Source organism: Gavia stellata, chromosome 31 (genome assembly GCF_030936135.1).
Source record: "Gavia stellata isolate bGavSte3 chromosome 31, bGavSte3.hap2, whole genome shotgun sequence".
Lineage (NCBI taxonomy): Eukaryota > Metazoa > Chordata > Aves > Gaviiformes > Gaviidae > Gavia > Gavia stellata.
Window position 1 is genome coordinate 4,247,666 of NC_082624.1, and position 20,054 is coordinate 4,267,719.

The 20,054-nt window shown below is 68.3% G+C and overlaps 2 protein-coding genes across 2 annotated transcripts; both read right to left on the reverse strand.

Annotated features, from left to right (window-relative positions):
* Positions 1-828: 828 nt before the first annotated feature.
* On the reverse strand, positions 829-7,991 carry LOC132319808 (actin filament-associated protein 1-like). The gene is made up of 17 exons (XM_059831542.1): positions 7,976-7,991; positions 5,027-5,155; positions 4,842-4,916; positions 4,647-4,723; positions 4,299-4,389; positions 4,009-4,226; positions 3,733-3,912; positions 3,439-3,522; positions 3,154-3,235; positions 2,862-3,079; positions 2,643-2,773; positions 2,429-2,549; positions 2,208-2,316; positions 1,937-2,086; positions 1,664-1,824; positions 1,444-1,554; positions 829-1,336 (listed from the first exon to the last, which is right to left on the reverse strand). Exons 1-17 carry the CDS (start codon positions 7,989-7,991, stop codon positions 1,310-1,312), a joined length of 1,980 nt encoding a protein of 659 aa, XP_059687525.1. The 3' UTR covers positions 829-1,309.
* Positions 7,992-9,578: 1,587 nt separating this feature from the next.
* DMTN (dematin actin binding protein) lies at positions 9,579-13,355 on the reverse strand. Its single transcript, XM_059831444.1, has 15 exons — positions 13,302-13,355; positions 12,962-13,018; positions 12,406-12,480; positions 12,068-12,223; positions 11,891-11,935; positions 11,668-11,776; positions 11,473-11,529; positions 11,250-11,402; positions 11,026-11,135; positions 10,833-10,938; positions 10,643-10,707; positions 10,493-10,541; positions 10,258-10,265; positions 9,782-9,862; positions 9,579-9,697 (listed from the first exon to the last, which is right to left on the reverse strand). Exons 2-15 carry the CDS (start codon positions 12,977-12,979, stop codon positions 9,584-9,586), a joined length of 1,146 nt encoding a protein of 381 aa, XP_059687427.1. The 5' UTR covers positions 12,980-13,018; positions 13,302-13,355; the 3' UTR covers positions 9,579-9,583.
* Positions 13,356-20,054: the final 6,699 nt, after the last annotated feature.

Sequence of the window (20,054 nt, forward strand, 5' to 3'; positions counted from 1 at the left end):
GCAGTCCTGGGGGGGGACAGTCCCCGTGCACACCTGGCGCTGGGATGGGGACACCCCCCCATCCACATCTGGTGCTGGGATGGGGACAGCCCCCCTCCACACCTGGCACTGGGATGGGGACACCCCCCCTCCACACCTGGCACTGGGATGGGGACAGACCCCCTCCACACCTGGCACTGGGAAGGGGACAGACCCCATCCACACCTGGCACTGGGAAGGGGACAGACCCCATCCACACCTGGCACTGGGATGGGGACACCCCCCCTCCACACCTGGCTCTGGGATGGGGACAGACCCCCTCCACATCTGGTGCTGGGATGGGGACAGCCCCCCCACCCACACCTGGCACTGGGATGGGGACAGCCCCCCTCCACATCTGGCACTGGGGTGGGGACAGACCCCCTCCACATCTGGTGCTGGGATGGGGACAGCCCCCCCACCCACACCTGGCACTGGGATGGGAACACCCCCCCTCCACATCTGGTGCTGGGGTGGGGACAGACCCCCTCCACATCTGGTGCTGGGATGGGGACAGCCCCCCCTCCACATTTGGCACTGGGATGGGGACACCCCCCCTCCACATCTGGTGCTGGGGTGCGGACAGACCCCCCCATCCACACCTCACACTGGGACGGGGACAGCCCCCCGCCCCAGCTCACCCTTTCCCATGGCACAACCTGGTAGAAGCCAAATCTTATGATTTTTTTTTTTTTTTTTTAATCCTTAAAAAAAAAAATACGTTTCTACAATTGAAAACAAGCCATGACAAACACAGCTGCTGGAAAGCAGCCCAGGGCCCAGCCCGGGTCCCACCGACTCCAGGGAAGGTGCAGTTAGCTGCCCCAAGCAGCCCCCACCACCCTGCCTGTCCCCCCCTCCGTTGCTCAGTCCAGGGTGCATCTGCACCCACCCCTGCAAGTGGATGTCCCTGGGGGGACGGGGGGGACTGGGGTGCTGCCGGTGCGCTCTTTCGACCGGACCCGCACCGAGGACAGAGCCGGTGGTTCATGAGTTTGCAACTGGGAAATCTGTGCCCCAAAACCAAGGGGCTGCGAGGGGCTCGCCCCCCTCCAGCCCTCGCGCCAGAGAAACTAGAAACCCACAGGTGGAGAGTTAATATGTATATATATATATATATATAAAAAATAGATGTGCGTAGTTGTAGCATTGATACTGACGGATAAAAAACCCCAGATACCAGGCTGGTCCTGCACGATCCACGTGCAGCCCTACGTTCTGCTGAGAGATGCCCGGTCCGGCAGGTACGCTCTGCGGGGCGGGTGCTGCCCCGGGGCCGCTGCAGCGCTGGTCACATCGCAGACTTCATCTCCCACTCCTGGAGAGCGGCCGAGACGGGTGGTCAAACCCCGCCGTGTCCCAGCGATATGTGTGGTACCCGGCTCACCTTAACTCTGCCCACCCCACGCAGCTCCCGGCCGGTACCTTTCTTTTCTGCAGCACTTTTCCCTTCTCCACGATGACCGGGGAGGGAGATGGCTTTAGGGCACTCTTGGCCGACGCAGTGCGCTTCAACAGCGGCGTGAGGAATGAACCCTGCCAGAAAAAAGCGGAGCGGAGAGGGGGCGATGCCTGCCCTCCTGAATCCTTCGCACTCCCTGCAGCCCGTGCCCTCCCCGGTGCCTGTCCCCAGCGCTCCCCCCACCTCCGAGCCAGCCGAGCTGGCGGTGGCGGCGATGTGGCCCTTCAGCGACTTGCCGATGGCCAGCAGGTTCATCTCGGAGCCGGCTTTCAGCCTGCCCTTCATGCGGCAGGCCCTCTCCAGCTGCCCCACTTTCTCCTCCAGCTTGGGGAAGGCTCTCTTCCCTGCAAGGACAGCGGGGACACTGCCAAACCTGGGCACCCCTCGGCCCCGCCGGCTGCTCGGCCAACGCCAGGCACCCCCCGACACAGGAGCAGAGCCCCTCCGCACGCCTACCGATGAGGATATCCAGCCCATCCCGAGCCCCTTTCCTCTCAGGCAGCGTCAGGGTGCGCTGGGACTGGGAGAGATCCCTACTCCGGAGCTCAGGGCTCACCTCTGCCCGCTGCGGGCTAGCAGCCCTGCCTCGGAGAGCTGCCACTGATGCTGGGGAGGAAGGGCAGAGGAAGGATGCTCAGGAGGAAGGGCAGAGGAAGCACCACAGCCTCCGTCCCAGCACAGGGGAACCCCACTGCTCCCCTGGATGGAGCATCCAGCCCCTGCTCACCTGCCTGTGAGGGCAGGGCGCTGCCCAGGGCATTGCTGCAGGCACCGATGGGCAGCGCAGACACGGGTCTCTTGCGCTGCCCTTGCACTGCTCGGTCCAAGCTCTGCTGCTGCGGACAGAAGCCGGGGAGAAGCCCGTGGGCAAGCGGACGGTGGGAGCCCGTCGCCCTCACCCTGGGGCTCACATGGGGGGGGGCAAGGTGCATCAGCGTCGGGGGTTACCAGCTGCTGCAGCCGTTCCACGTTGGAGTAAAGGTGCTTGGGGGCCTCGTCTGGCGGGAGCTGCCCGAAGGGGTCATCCATGTAGGCATTGGGGGTCGGGACACGGCGCAGCAGCAGCCCACTGCAAGCAGGAGGGGGGTCCCATTACTGCCCGTGGCCCTGCAGTAGAGGGGGAGGGCTGGGGCCGGCCGTGTCCCGGCCAACGTCTCCTCACCCCGCAGCAGGGCAGCTGCTGGCATCGCCCAGCCTGGGGGTCTCAGTGCAGGAGCTGTCACAGGCTGGCTCTCCTCCTCCCCTGGCCCGCAGGGTCTTCAGCCAGGCTTCCCTCTCCTCGTCTGAACGGGTCTGGTGTGGGGCAGAGGGTCTGGGCTCAGTGGGTCCCGCCGCTGGTGAGGGACGCGGGGGATGCAGGGGTGCCATGGCAGTTGCTCACCTGCAGCAGGGCGAGCTCCCGGCCCCGCTGGGCGATGCGGATGCGGAGGCGCTGGGGTGAGCCAGCGGCTGCCCCCGGGGAGACCTCGCAGCCCTCCAGCCGCAGGGCGCAGACGGGGCGCTGGGCACCACCGGGCTCGGGGAACATGCGCAGGGCTCCCTGCCGCACCGCGCACCACAGCCGCTGCCACCGCCCGCGCAGCCGCACCGCCAGGAAACCTGTGGGTGCATCCCCCATCAGCGGTGGCACGGGGTGCAGGGACACCCCCTCGCCCGGTCCCCACACACCGCACCTCCTTTAGTGTCCTCTCCCAGCCGGCGGCTGCAGGCAGGGCTCTGCCGGGAGCAATCCTCCTCCTCCTCCTCCTTGCCCAGCTGGGACCCAGCAGTCTGAGAACGGAGATCCAGAGAGCCCTGTCCCCTGCAGGTTTTAAGCCTGACCCCCACCCCACGGCGATGCAACCCTCCCCAGCATCACCCAATGGGTTCAGCGGGACAGGGAATTGGGGTGTACTCTCACCACCCCCAGCAGCCCCTTTCCCATGCCTGGGTTTCCCGGGGGAGGACAAGAGGCTCACCCTGCCCAGCCTGGAGGAGGGCGATGCTGGGATGCTGATGGCTGCCAGCCCGCTCGGGGCATCGCTGCTGACCTCTTCGATCACCTGCCGAGGGAGAGGGTGAGCGCTGCAGCCCTGGGCTCCTGCTTCCCCATCTAACAGGGCTCCAGGCACCCTGGGATGGGAGAGGAGCTGGGGACAGACGGGGTCATCCCCAGCCACCTCGAGAGCACCCCAGCAGGGCTGTGCCCCCGTTTCTCCCTGCCCACCCCTCCTGCCCACGCAGAACTCTGCCAGGCTGCAACACCTCCAAACCTTCCTCCAGTCCTCAGCCTGCTGCCGGCTCTGGAAGCCGATGACCAGCGCCTCGCCAGCCGTTCCCGTCACCTTCAGGGCGTGCGGCATCTTCTTGCCACGCTTGGCTTTGTAGGCGACGCGGCAGCCGCGCAGGTCCAGCTCCAGCACCGGCCGTGCATCGGCGGCACACCTGAAGCACTGCGGAGGCACGGCAGGGTCAGAAGAGCTCGGGGACCTGCTCCCACCCTCCACGCATCCATCCATGCATCCATCCATCCTCCTCCGGCCGCTCACCAGCAGCACGTGCTCCCGGACGATGAAGAGCTGCTTTGCCCACTGCCCCAGCCAGCGCTTCCTCCAGAGGAAGCCGCAGAGCTGCGCCTCGGGGCGGCCGGGGGGCTCGGCATCGGGGCTGGCGGACGGCAGCCGCCGCAGGTAGTGGGCACGGTCCGTCACGCCGTCCTCATCCTCCCCGTAGGACTCGTAGTGGCTGCTGTCGGTGTCGGCACTGCCTGAGAGCCGGGATGGTGTCAGGGTGCTGGGTGCGTGGGGGTGCTGGGGAGGGGGTGCGGTGGGGCGCTCACCAGAGCCAGTGCATCTGCTGGGGCTGAGAGGTTCGGCATCTTCATAGGAGTCGTCGGCTGGTGGGGACGGCGAGACGCCCGGCACCTTGCTCTGGGGAGAGAAGGGGTGCTCCGGAGGTGCTGCCCCCCCGGGGTGAACCTCACAGGGTCCCCAAGGGACTGCTGGGGGGCTCTGCCCGGAGCTGGCAGGCAGCATGGGAACCTTCCCAGCTTGGCCGGACCCCTGTGCGAGCAAGGTTGCAGTGCAGGGATGGCCATGGGGTGTCCCTCTCCCATCCTCTGTCCCAGCACAGTGCAGCTGCCCCCCACACACCCGCAGCCCCCCACCCCTCCACTGCCCACACTTACCCCTCCATGTGGGCTCAGGGTGCTGGCCGGGTGGCACTCACAGGCTCTCCCTCCCGTTGCATCCGCCGTCCTGGTTCCTGGGGGGAAAAGCAGGACTGGCAGCGGTGTGCCGGGTCGGCGAGGAGCCGGGCATCCCCGGCCGCGCACGATGAGCCGCCGGCGGAGATGGGGTGCAGGTCAGAGCGCGTGACTCACCCGGGCTGGCCCGGCCCTGCGGGGTCCCCAGGGAGGGCGAGAGGCAGCGCATGATCATGTACTCTGCATCCTCTGCTGCGGGGGGAGCGCCCAGTCACAGCCCCGCTCCCGGCCCCTTCCCCGCACTGCCCACCGGGTGCTAACCAGGGGCCGCCCTGTCCCCCCACCCGCAGACCCGCGCTCACATGGGGGGCTCTGCAGCCGGGAGAGGAGATCGGCCACCGACTTCTTCTTGGCCTGAGCTGTGGCGCTGAGGCTTTCCCGGTCCAGGATGAGCAGGAAGGACCGCAGGTCCGACAGCAGCTTGTCCAGGTCTGCAGGGGAGAGGGACGTGCCATCACACCCCGCCCGAGGAGGGTGCAGGCAGGGATGCCCATCCCCTGCCCACCGCACCGGGGAGGGCTGGCAACGGCTCTCCGATGCTGAGCAAACAGACATGGGGGTTACGTGCCCCCACTCCTAGCACCTGCCCTGGTTCTGCACAATCCCGCTATTGACGGGCCTGGGGTGCCGGGGGAGGATGAGGAGGGGGGCCGGGGACCCGCGCCGCTGAAGGCTCCTCTGTGTGTGCTCACAGAGCAGGTTTGTTCCCAGTTGGGCAAGGGGAGCCATGGCCGGGGGCTGCGCCGGGCAGTCCAACGGCTGCTCCTCTGTGCCGCGGAGGAGGAAGAAGCGTAGCACATGGCAGCAGCTGATGAAGGCTGCTCCGGGCACGCCGAAAATGCTGAGCATTCACCGGCTGCCTGCTCCGAGGGCAGGGAGCAGGGTCGGGGCTCAGCGCCAGCTGGGGACCCCAACGCTGCCGTGCCAGGAAGGAGGGATGGAGCAGGACAAGGAGCTGCTTTGTGCCTCCTCGCCCCAGCCGGGGAAGCCGGGAGTCCTGCGCCCCATGCAGCGCTGCCTCCGCCCCGCGCCCCTCCGAGGTGGGGGAGACCCGGAGGGCTACGGGCACCACGAGAGGGTCCCTCCGGCCCCGGACGGTGGTGGCCCCATCAGCTCTGGGTCTGTGCAGGCGTTTCCTGCGCTGGAGGAGCACATGGCAGAGCAGGACCACGTACACCCCCAGCCTGGCCCCTCGCCCCGCTCCCGCAGAGCCCCCTCGCCCTGGGCACCTCCAGCTGCCAGCGCAGGAGTGGGCAGATGCCCCCCTGGCCCCCTCCCCGGGTCGCTGCCTGCTTCCCCCCTGGCTCCTTCCTGCCGTGCATCTGGAAGTGTTTTGCATCGCTCTGCTCCGGCCTCTCCGGGCTCTGCTCCCTGCTCCCAGCTGGGATAAAATGTTGCAGACCCGCTGTCGAAACCCACTGCCTCCTGGCACGGGGCCTGGCTGTGCCGGTTCCCCTCACGCCGCCCCGCTCGGCTCCCAGCCTCCTTCCTCGCCGTCCCCCTGCCATTTCCCGACTGGAAGAGGGACAACCCCAGCGAAGCCATGGCTGGTCGGGACGCTGCCCCGGTGACTCCCCGCAATGCCCCAAGGCCACCCCGGCATCCCCATGCCCTGCCACCTCCCTGCATCCCGCATCGCTCCGGGTTGGCAGGGATGCAACACAGCCTAAAGACAGCGGCAGCCCCGGGGGGAGGCGAAGGCAGGTGGGGGGAAGGAGCCCACCAGTCCCATGTTTGTTACAGGGGACATGGGAGAAGGTCCTGCAGGGGGGTTGGCATGGGGGGAGCACCATCCCCCTCCCTGGTGTCCCCAGCCAGGGAGCACACACCCTTGCCCGGGGGGGAGAGGAAACATCTGGCAGGGCAGCGAGGCTGAGCAATGCCGGAGCTGGGCCCAAACATCTGGATTTCCCTGGAAACTGGGGAATGGAAGGGAAGGGGGGACCAGCTCCCTGGGGGGGGCTGGCGGGGGGGCTGGGGCAGGGGTTGGCTGAAGGGAGCTGCGGGCAGAATATGAGTGTGGGGGGGACAGGGACTGTCCCCCGTGCCCCATGTGCCTGGCTCTTCCTCTCCCTCCCTTTCTCCTCTCCTCCGCCCAGGCCGAATTCCTCGGCAATGACATCTCCGTCCACTCACCCCCTCAGCCCTCCCTGCATCTTCCCCCTGCGCTCCCCCCGGCCAGCCCCGATGCCCTCGGTGGGGCAGGAGAGCCGTGCCTGGCGGTGCCCGGCCGTGCCCGCAGCCCGGTGCGGAGAAGGCAGGGGCTGCCCTCACCCAGGAGCCCTCGCCAGCTGCCTGCTGCCTGGGCCAAGGGAAGGCAGCCCAGATGAAAAACAGCTGCCTCGGTCTCCAGGGCGGGAGGAAAACGCCCCCCAAACACAAACCATCTCCTAGCAAAGCGCCCTGCTCCAGTGGTACATGGCCCAGCCGGACACCAACCTCATCCTCAGAGGAGGAAGAGGAAGGAGAGGGCTGCCCAAGGGATGCCACGGGAGCGTGTGAGCCCTGGGCGATGCCAGCACCCGGGAGATTCGGGGATGGCACCTCTGCCCCGCAGCCACCTGCATTTTTTCCTCCATGCAACGAGGGGCAAGAGGTGCCCGGGCTCAGCCCTGCCGCCCCGCGGGGTGCAGGGGGGAGCAGCGGCTCGGGGGCACCCCAGGGCCCCGCTCCGGCGCTCGGGGCGGCTCTCGCCCAGCGCGGGATGACTCAGAGGAGGCTGGAGGCCGCCCCGAGCCCGGAGCTGCTCCTGGCCGCAGCGTGACCCGTCACTGTGGGGAAGGCTCCAGGCCACGGCTCGAGGGCGGAGGCGCTCCCCCCATGGCCGCTGCACCCCCAGATCGCCCCAGGGAGGGTGCTGGCAGAAGCCTTGGCATCCCACACCCTGCCACAGCACTGTGCACCAGCACCCCACCGCAGCCCACTGTGTTTGGGGGCACCCAGGCACCCCGTCCCCGCTCTGACACCCCACGCCCTGACACCCACGCCTTGCCCCTTGCACCCCTTCCCTCCCCAGCACCCATCCCACAGCCCCGCGCACCTTCCCACCCCCCCAGACCCCCGCTCTCCCCCTTTTGCACGCTCCCCTCCTTCCCCTGCACCCCCTTCCCCTCCCACAGCCCCTTCGCACCCCCCGGGCACCCCCCCGCCCCGCTCCGCCCCCCGCAGCCTCACGCACACCCTCTGCCCTCTCTTTGCAGGCTTGCACCCCCCCGCAGCCTCGCACCCCTTTACACCCCCCCACCCCGTACCTCTCTGCCGGGCCATGGTGCGGGCGCGCTCACATCCCGGCCGGATCGGGACCGGGAGCGGGACCGGGAGCGGGACCGGGAGCGGGACCGGGAGCGGGACCGGGAGCGCGGCCGGGGCCGGGGCAGCGCTGGCCCGGCTCGGCTCGGCCCGGCTCGGCTCGCACACGCCCTGCGGGCCCCCAGCACAGCCCGGCCGGGGCGGGGGCAGGCGGGGAAGGGCTCCGCACCCTCCTCGGAGCACCACCGCCATCTGCAGGGACCGGGGCCGGGAAAGCAAAGGCGCGGAGCCGGGCTGGATAAAGCCATTTCACCTTTAATTGTAAGCAAAAAATCACTCTCACGCGGATTCTCCGACACCAGCAAATAAAATAAACTCTAACAAAACAGAGAAAGTGAATCACTGTAGTCCAGTCAGAAAACAACCCATATTTATATATATATTTATAGATATGTCGTTCGTAGAGTAGCAGTGAAAGGCAAGTATGGGCCAGTGATTTCCCGATAAATTACATTCTTTACATCCCAACAAGGTCTAGCGGCTGGAAAGTGGCTGGAAACAGAAACCGGGGAGCGTGGGGAGCCAGGGGTGCGGGGGCAGAGGGGTCCTGCCCGAAACGTGTGCCCAAAGAGGGGATGGGAGAGGTGTGAGAAGGGAAGGTGCTGCCCGGTGCCGAGCCCTGCCTGCACGGCCACGGGGTCCAGGCAGCGCTGCCCAGACCCCGGCAGCCGCGGTGCCCGTCGAGCCGTGCCCTGCTTCTTTCTGCCCGGCTGCATCGCCCTGGTTCACGGCCCCATGGCCCTGCTGCATTCCCCAGCGCATCACCCCGCTGTGGGCGCATCCACAGATAGAAATGCAGCAGGAGCTGCCCCAGGGTCCCACCAGGACCCTCGCTCTGCCACCCCCTGCCCCATCCCGCCGTGCTCCACCTCGCCGGCATCCCAGCCCTGCCCTCCGCCAGCCTGGTGCCAGGCAGGTTTTGGCAGTGTACGTGTCCTTGCGGTCCTCGCTGCAGCGGTTGGCACAGGAGGGACCGGGGGAGGATGTTAAAAAGGGGGCTGGAGGGGGGCAAGGCGGGATGCCGGCCTGGTTTTGCCCGGAGCACATCGGTCTGGCAGTGAGTCGGTTCCCAGGCTCTTCCCAAGTCTCAGGGTGAAGGCACGGGGGGGGCAGAGGGGCACCCCGGGGGGCAGAGAGGCACCCTGGGTGTGGGGGCCGGAGGCAGCTGACCCCCTGGGAGGAGGGAAGCGGCTCGGCCGCCCGCATGCCGGAGCCGGCATGCTCCCGGCGAGCCAAAAGCGGAGTCCTGCCAGCGTGCCTGGGGGGGAGAGGGGGACACAAAGCACAGAAACCCCCACACACCTCCCCTCCCACCTGAACCGTGCCTGCTCCCGGGCAGGGTCTGCCCCCAGCCCCATCACCCCGCTGCGAGGCGGGCGGCGGAGACAGGTTCGAGCCCCCCGAGCCCTTCTCCCGCAGGAGGAGCGAGGCGGGGGGCAGAGCCGGGGGGGCTGGGGGAGAGGGGAAGGGGGGATCCTAGTAAAAACCGGCTGAGAGCCCTAAAGCGGTTACACGGCGCGACACGGACTGAGCTCGGGGCCGAGGTGGGCTCAGAAGAGGAAGGCTTTCTTCTTCAGCTCATTGCGCTTCCAGAGGGCCAGCTTGCTGAACTCCTCGGGGGGCATCTCGAAGACCCGCAGGAAATCCTCGGGGGAGAGGTGCCGCTGCGGGGGGAGAGCAGGGTGATGGGGTGCCGGGTCCCGTCCCCAGCCTCCGCGCCCCCCCCAGGACCCCCGTTCAGCCCCTACCTCCAGCCTGGTTCTGTCCACGCCGGGCGGCAGCTTGACGCGGCCTCGGTTCGTCACCATCAGCATTTCGTAGGGGTAGATCTGCAAGGGGGTGGGGGGAGGCTGTAAGACCCTCTCCACGGCCCCCCCAGCCCTGCCCGAGCCCCCACAACCCCCAGCCCCGCTCACCTTTTGCTCCAGCATGCTGGGCAGGGAATTGCCTCTGTCCATGCGCCCGCGCTGGCCGTTCTGAGGGGGCACAGCCTGACGTCAGCCGCGACCCCCACCTCCCCAAAGGGCTGCCCTGTCCCACCCGAACTGAAGCCAAGGTGATGGGCTCCAGCCCCGGGACTGGCACACCCACCCTCCCCACCTCCAGCTCTCCCCTCTGCCCGCCGGGACCCATCACAGAGGTGGCCCCGGTGTCTGTGCCCCCCCCCTCGGCGTACATCACCCTCTCGCCGGGTCTCCGCGCCGGCAGCCAGACGAGTGCTTACCTGCAGGCCTGGAAAACAGAGAGGAGCAGAGCTCAGCCCCGGGGACCCCCCGCTGTGTCCCCCCACCATCCTCCCCCAGGTGACGACAAGCCCTGAGTGGTGGTTTTCCACCCTCTGCTGAGTCCAGGCGTGCCCCAGCATCCCCCATCCCTGGGGACACCCCCTCATCCGCCGGGACACCCCCCCATCTCCCAACCCCAGGGTCATCCCCACGCCGTGGCGGGCTGATGCTCACCCGGACTGCCCTTCTCGCTGCCTGCCGAGCTGAACTCTGCCGACTGCAGCTGCAAGGGGACAGGGGAGAGCATCAGAGCGGTGGCACCCCCAGACCCCGTCCCAGGCCGTGTGGCCCCGGCAGCGCGGGGACAGCTGCCTGCCCACTCACCCGGGTGAGGGTGCTTCTGCCGGAGGCGGGCAGCGAGGAGCTCTTGTAGCTCCCCATGTGCAGAGCTACGAGAGAGCAAGAGACGGTCAGAGGTGCAGGCAGGGCTGCGGGAGCTGGCAGGGGTGCAGGCAGCCAGAGCCACTGGGTGGGGAAGGGATGGGATGGGATGCGGGAAGAGCATCCCACGTACACGTGTGGAAGGGTGTCCTGTCCGGCAGCGAGCGGGTTTTTCTCCGGATAGGGAGAGATTTCTCCATCTCCTCCTTCAGGATCAGCTTCCCCAGGTTGGAGGTGACCTGGGGGTGAAGGGACATGGGTGGGGGGCAGTGTCAGCACGTCCCCAGCCCCTCGCAGGGTGCCTGCCCACCCGCTCTGCCCCTCACCTTGCTCAGCTCCTGCCTCTGGAGCTCCCGCAGGTTCTTCATCTCCTCCGTCAGGTCCTCCTCCTCCTCCTCCCCTCTCTTGGAGGCCATCCGCCTCCTCCACTCCGTCTCTGGGGGAAAAGAGGGGACGTTACATCCATCCCCAGCACCCCCGTGGGGTCTCTGGGGGGGGATAAACCCCCTGGTGCAGGCCACCCCCTCGCCTGCCCCTGTTCCCCACCTACCCACGACGGCCAGGGACGGGGGGCACGGCCAGTAGTCAGTCTCGATCTTGGCGGGCTGGTTGGGGTCTGGGGGCTGTGCCGCCGGGAACTTGGAGGATTCGATGATCAAGTCCTCTATGAGATGCTTCCCGTGGTGGGTGCCGGGATGGTGCTCTGCGGGGTGCAGGGGGGTGAGGCAGTGCCCTGGGGTGCCCCGTCCCGCGGGACAGAGACCCCCGCTCACCTTTCTGCCTGTAGATCGGAGGCTTCTTGTATATGTTGAGATCCGTCGTGTCAGTCTCTACAAGGAAAAAGGGGGTTGGGGGCCGGGAATAGGGAGCTCACGGCTCTGGAAAGGGGCTGGCCCACACCCCCATGGTGGGTCTGCGCTGGGGCTTGGGCAGAGCCGGGGGGTGGTCACGGTGCCGGGGGAGCGTACCGGGTCGGTGGAAGTGCTGCACGCTGCTGCGGGCCGAGCTGCCGCTCTGGCGAGAGGTGGGCTGCGGGGCGCTGCCGGGGGTCCGGCTCTCCAGCCACTCCCGGATGACCTGCGGGCAAGTGGGGCCGGTGAGCAGCGAGACCCCGACAATTCGGCATCGCCCCCTCGTCCTCGGAGTCCCCACGTGCATCCCAGAGCTGGGGCAAGCGGTGTCGGTACTCACCTCCGGAGATGGAGGAGGAGAGATGGATTTGGGAGACAGGGAGCGCTGCAGAAGGCAAGAAGCGATTTATTCCAGCAGCCCCACATAGGCCCTCTGGGACCTCTCTGTCCGGGGGGATTCCTCCCACTGCCCCCCCCAAACAACCGGGGGACACGGGTGGCCCTGGGACATGCTCACCTCTCGGCTCCGAGGCAGCTCCACGTGCTCCATGAGCGAGTAGGTGAAATGGGGTTCGTAGATCATCAAGTCGGGGCGCTCGATGTCCAGGATCGCTTTGTCCTTGGGGATGGCGGCCAGGTCCTTGTAGCCCAGAACCTCGTTGTCCATTTTGGCCTGGAAGGAAGGAAAAGCACCTTCGTTTTTGGGTGTGGAAAGGGAACACCGGGGAACAGGAAGGGCTTCCCTGGGGCTGGCATCCTCCGTGGCCCTGCCACGGTGATGGAGAGGGTTTGAGGAGGCACATCCCGACCCGGCAGATGGAGGGATGTGGTGGGGAGACGCGAGCGACCTCTTACCACGATGCTGGAGGGCGATCCGGGGACGCTGGACCCGCGGGAGGAACAGACGCTCCCAGGGGAGGTCAGCGGTTGCTGGAAGGAAAAAGGGGAGATTTTGGCCTGGGAAGGGGCTCAGGGTCATGGTTGGGACCCCGGGACATGGCAGGGGGGCCCGGGGACACCCCTGTGCCCCATGGACCTCAGTGCACCGGGGTGAAATGCCCTTGGGGATGGGGTATTTCTGGATGGGCTCCGGGGTCTCCTTTCCTCCAGCGTTGCGGTTCAGGGCAGGGGACACCCGGGAGGTGACAGTGGCTTGGCCAGGACACGTTGCCACTAGATGGTGCTGCCAGGCTGGGCTGGGAGGAGGAGGAGGAGGAGGAGGGGGGGAGGAAGGCAGGGCCCTGCTAGCAGCATCCCAGGGTGGCTCTCTGCCGATGTCCTTGGCCACCAGCCCCTGCCCTTGGCCACCAGCCCCTGCGTGCCTTCCCTAGGTGCAGGGCTCCCCACTGCCTGCATGCCCCCAGCACCCCGTCCTGTGCCCCCCAGCACCCTGCCCACAGCCCCCCCTTACCTTCTGCAGTCTTTCCATTCAGCTGCGGGCCGGAGGGGCTGTGTCAGTCACAGGGTCCTGCATGGGGAGAGCAGGGGTTTTGGGGCACCGCCGGGGTGGGCAGAGAGCACAGTAGACCCCAGAGCAGTAGACCCCAGCTCCCCACCGCCCTCCTGCTGTGGGGCTGAGCTCAGCAGCCCCCTGTACAGCACCAGGCTGGCACAGCCCCACTGCCAAATATTCACACGCTGGCAGCAGGACAGGCTTGCCAAGGATGCCGCCATCCCTGGGGTGGCCGAACAGCTCCGGGTCTGCCCCGGGGTGGGAGAGAGGCGCTGGGGCGTGCCGGACCCCCACTCACCACTGCCTCTGTGGCTCCACATCCCTCTGGGCGCTAACGCCGGCTGGGACTTGGGTGCTGCCTCTGCAACGGAGACGAGAGAGGTGATAGTGGCTTGCAGGATGACAACGGTGTGAAGCTCAACCTTGTCCTTCTGCTGTCCCTGCAAACCCCCCCGGTGCCCGCAGCGCCCTGCCCTGCTGCGTGCCGCCCCTGCCCGTGCCGGCTGCCGGCCCCGCTGCCCGGCGGCACGGCGGCTGCTGACGAGCGCTGGCAAGCAGAGCAGAGGTAATGAAGCCCTTTGTCCGCCGGCAGCGAGCGGCCTCGAGAAGGCTCCAGCGGCAGCGGGATGGGCATGCTGTGCTCAGCCCCTGCTCCGCAGCCCCCCGGGCCCAAGCCCTCCCTGTTCTTTAAACCCACAATGCCACACACAAAGGGGAAAATTCCCCATTCTCCTCAAAACTTCTCCTTTCAGAGGGGAGGGCATTGGGAAAACCTCGTGCAATCCAGACAACAACAGCAACAGCGGCATGGTGCCCTCCAGCCTTGGACACCCCCCCCAGCAGCCTGTGCGCAGAGCTGGGGAGATGCCACAACCTCTGGGGACCCCCAGCCCCACTGTCCCCCAGCCCCACGCCTCCCAGCACGGGCGCAGAGCCCATCCCTGCGGGATGCAGAGATGGAGAAGGACCAGATCTGACAAAGCCCAGAGCATCCTCCAGCTGCCGGCAGCCAGCCCGGCACGACGTACCGCCCTCGGCTCGCTCCTCCGAGGGTCGAGCCGGGACGAGGAGGCTCTGCCAGTGGCTCCGGGATTGAGCCGCTCCATGCAAGCATCGTCCCTCCTTTGAGACCACCCTGCCACAAATAAGCCCTGGCTTTGGCACTGGGGGGGGCCTGACCCGCTCACACCCATGCCCAGCACCTCCCAGTCCTCCCAAGGGTCTGTAAGACCTCGTGCCAGTGGGATGGGCACCCCCGGATCGGCACCGAGCGCGGTACAAGGCGGCATTGTCCGGGTGAGCAGCAGCCGCCCCGCACACCCATGAGCTCACACTTTCCAGCGGCAGAGCCAGGGCAGCCCCCTGCCTCCGGCTCGCACCCCACGGCGCTGGGGGCACGGGCTGGCTGGGGACAAGGCGGTGGGGACGCGGTGGCACGCGGCGGCGGTGGTGGCGAGCAGATGGATGAGATAGCAAATAGCAGGAGGCAGAGAAAGCGGCAGAGGCCGGCGGGAGGGTGGGTGCGGGGACGGGTGGATGCGGATGCTGGCGGGGAAGGAAAACAAGCCCGAGCCAGGGGTGCGGAGAGATGCCGCGACGAAGCCGAAGGGCTGGCGAGGGGTGCCGGGGCTGCACAACCAGCCCAGGCATGGTCCCCCCCCGGGTCGGGGGACGCGGGGACACCTTATCTGGTGCAGGCAGGGAGCCACCGCCCCGATGGCAGCCTCTCTCCCCATGGCAACCTCCAATCTCCCCGGCAGCCCTGGCTGGCAGGTCTCCGGCACGCTCCTTTGCTCGCCGAGATAAGGCCGGCCCGGAGAATGTTTGGGATTTTCCTGGCCAGGAGGGCGAGGGGGAGCAGGGCGAGGGGGGGTAACACCGTGCCCCCCTCCCGGGGCGATGCTGCGGGTACACAGCGCTTGAGCGAAAGGTGCTGGGCAGGGATGCATGGGAAGAGGAAGAGCGATGGAGGGAGGGAGGGATGGACAAACGGACAGACCACGTGCCAGTGGGGGCTTGCTGGGCTGCAGGGGTGCCGGCCCCCCCTGTGCGGCACATCCCGGGGGGGCCGTGGGGAGGGTTGCTGCTTCAGCGGGAAGAGGCCAGTTCCCTCCTCCCCACCCCGAGGAAATCCGGATTGGAGTTTTCACAGCCGCCAAAGCCATCAGCGCCCGACACCCGGGCCCGGGGCCAGGCTGCACGAACCCCCTCACCCGGGGGGGCGCGGGCAGGGACCCCCAGCCTTCCTCCCCTCTCTCTCCTCCTCCTCCTCACTGCCTGCCTTGCCCTTGCTGTCGTGCTGGGCATGGGCACCCCGCCGCTCCCACAGCTGCCCCGGCTCCCTGCCAGCGGCAGAGCGGGGGGGACACGGCGGGGTCACAAGTTCCCCGAACAGACGGTTCCCGCCAGCCCTGGGAACGGCGTCCGGTGCTTCCCAGCCCAGCCCTGGCCGCCTTCTCCTCCTCCCGCCGCAAACCCCACACAAACACGGCACGGGAAAGGGGAAACCAAGGCACCGCCGCACACAGGGGCCCCACCGGCAACTCGATCGCAGCGGGGCTGAGCTGGCGGGGAGCACGTGGGTCCCCAACCCGCGTCTCACCGGTGTCCAGTTCCTCCTTTGTCCTGTTTCTCGCCCTTTCCCTCCTCGCCAGAGCATCGCCCGGCGGAGGGGAGCGACCCTTCGGCTATTGACAGCCCATTGCTTCCGTGCCGTTGCACCCTGCCCAGCACAGCCCTGCCAAGGGACGCCTCGGTGGCCTTAAAAGCCACCAGCTGCCAGCGCCTGGCCCCTGGGATTTTTCCATCCCCTCGGCGATGGTGCACCCTGCCCATCTCCCCTCCTGCGGACACAGGGCTGTTCCGTGCCTCAGTTTCCCTGGCTGGGGGGGATAGCAGCAATCCGCCTGCCCCATCCAGGAGCAGCTGGAGATGAAGGGGACATTTCCACCTCCTCCGACTGTGCGGTTCCTCCCATCCAAGGGATCTGGGCCAACCCAGCTGCTCTGCTGGCCCCCAGCCCTGCCAGGAGGCTCTGAGCCCCCCCAACAAGTTTAGAGTGGGGATGTGTGGCACTTGCCCTAAAGCTCCTGGATGGGGGGGGTCCATCCCCGGCCCCCCTGCCCCGATGGCCACGCCGCAGCCCGCTTTGGGCAGCGGTTCACGTGGCACATAATCTGGGATTAAAACGGGATTAGCCTGCTCATCCCGCACGCAGAGGGGCCGGGAGGGACCCACCGGGGGTGTGTGCGGCGGCCGCGTCCCTCTGGGGCTCCCGGCGTGGGTCTGGTGATGCCCCAGGTCCCCGAGGAGCCCCCAGCTCGGCCGGCCCCGGGCACCGCCCCACGGGATACCCTGCATCAAGCACCTTGGGGTGGCGGGTCCCCGCGTACCCCGATGCCGTGCATGGCAGTGGGGGCACCCCCTTAGCAGGACACCGGGCAGTGGGATGTGGCCGGGGGCTCCCCGGGGCCGAGGTGGCAGCTGGTGGCCCAGGTCTTCCCGGGAGAGGCTGGGCTTAGCCCTGCCTGACCACCGGCCCCGCACGCCCACGGCCAGGAGCTGACCCCCCCGGGAGACGGCTCCATCCATGGGCAAGAGCTGGGGGGCCATGCTTTGCACCCCAGTTTTCCTCCCCCCCAGGTATCCCCCCCCAATGCTCCACAGCAGTGGGGCAATGGGAGTTTGGCACCTCGGTGCCTTGCCAGCGGGGCTGGATGGGGCCAGGAGGAGCGGGGGGGTTCCGAAATCCCGTGCCCACGATGAGACCCCGACCGCCACAGCCCCACCACGCTGCACACAGGGAGCATCAAACCCTGTCACAGCCTGCACGCGGGGGGGAGAGGGATGGGGGTGCCCCCCCAGCAACAGCGCTGAGACCCAACAAACTCACTCCACAAGTGGGGCTGGGAATGGCTGGGCTGCTCTGGCCTCCTCCCTTGGGAGACACAGTGCCGATGGCGATGTCCCCAGGGAAGGAGGATGCGGGATGTCCCCACTCCGCTCCAGCCCCGCTGTGGGGGGGTGTCGCGGGGGGGTGTGGGGTGAAGTGGGGTGCTGGGAGCACCGTGCTGCCGTGGAGGGGACGTTGGTGGGAGCCGCGGGAGGAGTACCCCCCTGTCAGCGATGGAGCCCGTGTCCCCGCGTCCCCGCCTCGGGTCACCGCCCTTCCCGTCCCCGCGGCCCCCCAGCAAGGGCAGCTGGCTCTGCCGTGCCGGGCGTGGGGAGGGGGCATGGCCGCAGCCCCCGGAGAAGACGGGGGACAAGATGTGGGGCTGTCCCCGGCCCCCCAGGAGCAGGGGCTACGCGGAGCGAGGGGAGGGGGGGCGGCGGCACTGAAGGGTGACGGAAAGCAAAGAGCGGCCAACACCGACCCCGATGAACCGGCCCTCCCAGACCCCCCCGGCTGCGTGTCCCCCACCCGTGGCCACCTCCTTCCCCTCTCCCCACGGAGCCACGCGGGCACGGCCACTCACCTAGGGACCACCGGGACACCGCATAGCTCCAGCCACGGGGAGCTGGTGGGGGCTCACGACACCCCTGGCCTCCTCCGCTCGCCCGGCCACCGAGTCGCCCCGTGGGCTGCTGGGCCTGCTGCCCTGGCTGCGGCCAAGCCACCGCCGGCGCGCTGCGGCGCGCATCCGAGAGCGTGACAGCCGGGCGCGGGCGTGCGGGTGTGCGAGCCTATCTCCCAGCCCCAGCACCGCGGCTGTGCCGCCCGCCGCACCGATAACCGATGATGGGTGCCGGGTAGGGCGTGCGTGGGTGGGTGGTGGGTGGTGGGTGGGTGGGTGGATGGATGGATGGATGGATGGATGGATGGATGGGTGCGTGGGTGGGTGGGTGCCGCTCGCCTCTCCCCACCTCTGCTGCTGGCTCAGTCTCTTTCCGAACAAGAGGAGAATTAGCCGGCATCATGACGAAGCAGTATTCGCTCCCGCCGCTGCTCGCTCCCGCTCCTACCGCTTCCCCGGCACAAAGAGGGAGGAAAACATAAATAAACCCGGCCTGCCCGGCACCGCCCGGCTGCCAGAAATAACCCGGCCGGTGTTGGGGGTCCCCAGCACCCCCTCCATTCCCCGCTGCAAGCAGGGGATGCAGCTGGGGACGGCATTCCCTGCTCCCCCCGCGCCCCGGCTGGGGTTTTAGCACCCCCGAGCCCCGCAGCGCTGAGCAGGGGTGCTGAGCACCCCGCGGCGCGTGGGCTGGGCTGCGACCTGGTGGGTGAGGATGGCACCCCCCCATCCGGCCTGACACCCCCCCCCAGCCTGGGTGTAGGGGTGCTCCGAGGGCGGCACCCACCCCTGGCTGCCCTGGGAGGGGAGACATCGCAGGAATTTCCATCCGCGGGGCCAACAGAACCCAGCGAGGTGCTGAGCATCTGCTAAAAATCAAGCCCTGACCTCTGCAGAGGCTGCCCTGCCCCTGGACCCTGCCAGGGAGAGCCCAAAGGTGGGCAGCGGGGAGAGCCGCTGCCCCCCACACCCCGAGCCCCCGGTGCCCGGGGGGCTGCGGTGCAGCCCCTGCCCTCGGGCAGAGCCCCCGGGGCTCGCCGTGGGGCTGGCTGGGCGCCCGGGGCTGGGCTGGGGCAGGGCAGGGAGGCTGCGGCCACCCCCGTCCCCCCGGAGCCCCTCGGCACGCGGGCCTGGCCAAGCACCCGGGCGGCCGGCACGGGACCGGTGCGACGGCCGGACCCCCCCGGGGGTGGTGGGGCTGCGTGGGTGCCGCAGCGCTGGGAGCCGGTGTCTATTCCCAGCTCTGTGTGGGAGAGAGCTGCCTGGTGACAGCAGCTCTGTTTCTGGATCCTCTCCCCAGTGCTGTGCTCGATGCTCTTTGCTGCCTCAGTTTCCCTCCTGGCTCAAGCGAGGGCTGCCGGACCCCCTAGATGCATGTCCGAGCGGATGCACGCCCAGGGATGCGTGTCCAGGGGGATGCACGCCCTACGCCCTTTGGTACCCGGGCCAGCATGGCTCGCTGGACCAAGAGCATCACCGCCTCAGCCCCGAGATGCCACCGTGCCCCCACGCTGAAGGGGCTTCGCCAGCCCCAGCCCCACCGGCCGCCCCCCGGGGCCGTGCCCGTGAATAATTGAGGCTGTGGCCGCCTCCCCCGTGCTAACCCAGTTTCTCAAGCATGAAGACAACCGCAGCGGCTGCTCAGCATCGGCCACCTGCGCCTGGGGCCGCTCGGGCGCCTAAACCGGCCACGGCGCCCACCGTGGGCTCAGCCCCCCGCGCCACGAGCCCAGCACCCGGGGGTGCCCGGTGGGAAGGAGGAGTTTGGAAAAGCACCTATCCTGCACCAGCTGGACACCCGGGCACCACGCACTGGCTCTTGCCCCCTCGCGTGCACCCGCCAAAAGCCATGTCCGAACGCGCTCGCCGGAGCCCCCCGTCTGCGCGCTGGCCCCGCAGCGTCACCCCTCATCCCAGCGATGCCCTTCAAAGCCAGACCCGAGACAGGCAGCTGCTGGTCCCCTGCCAGGGGGGCTTGTTGGGGGGCCGGGGCATGGGGGGCAGAGGGAAGCAGGGCCCTACCTTCAAGGGAGCCCATGGCCTGCCGCAGGCAGGTCTGCCTGTCCGCCGGGAGCCATGCCTGCACCGAGCATCCCCTCCCCTGCGCCGCACGGCACGTTGCTACAGCGACCGCCTCCCGCCGCAACCGGCTGGAGCCGAGCGATGGAGGATGTGCAGGAGCATCCTTCGGCCTCGCTGAGCGATGGAGGATGTGCAGGAGCATCCTTCAGCCTCGCCGAGCGATGGAGGATGTCCAGGAGCATCCTTCGGCCTCGCTGAGCCATGGAGGATGTCCAGGAGCATCCTTCGGCCTCGCTGAGCCATGGAGGATGTGCAGGAGCATCGTTCAGCCTCGCCGCCCCGTGCCCTTGGCCTTTCCCTGTGCCCCTCTGCCCGACCCAAAACTGCCCGTGCTGCCCCATTGCAGGGCTGCTGGGTTTGCAGGGGACATCGCCCCGGGGCAGCCCGGTGACAGCAGCCCTGAGAGGGCTGGACTGGATGTGCCTCAGGGGACACCCAGCCCGGGGGGACGCCAG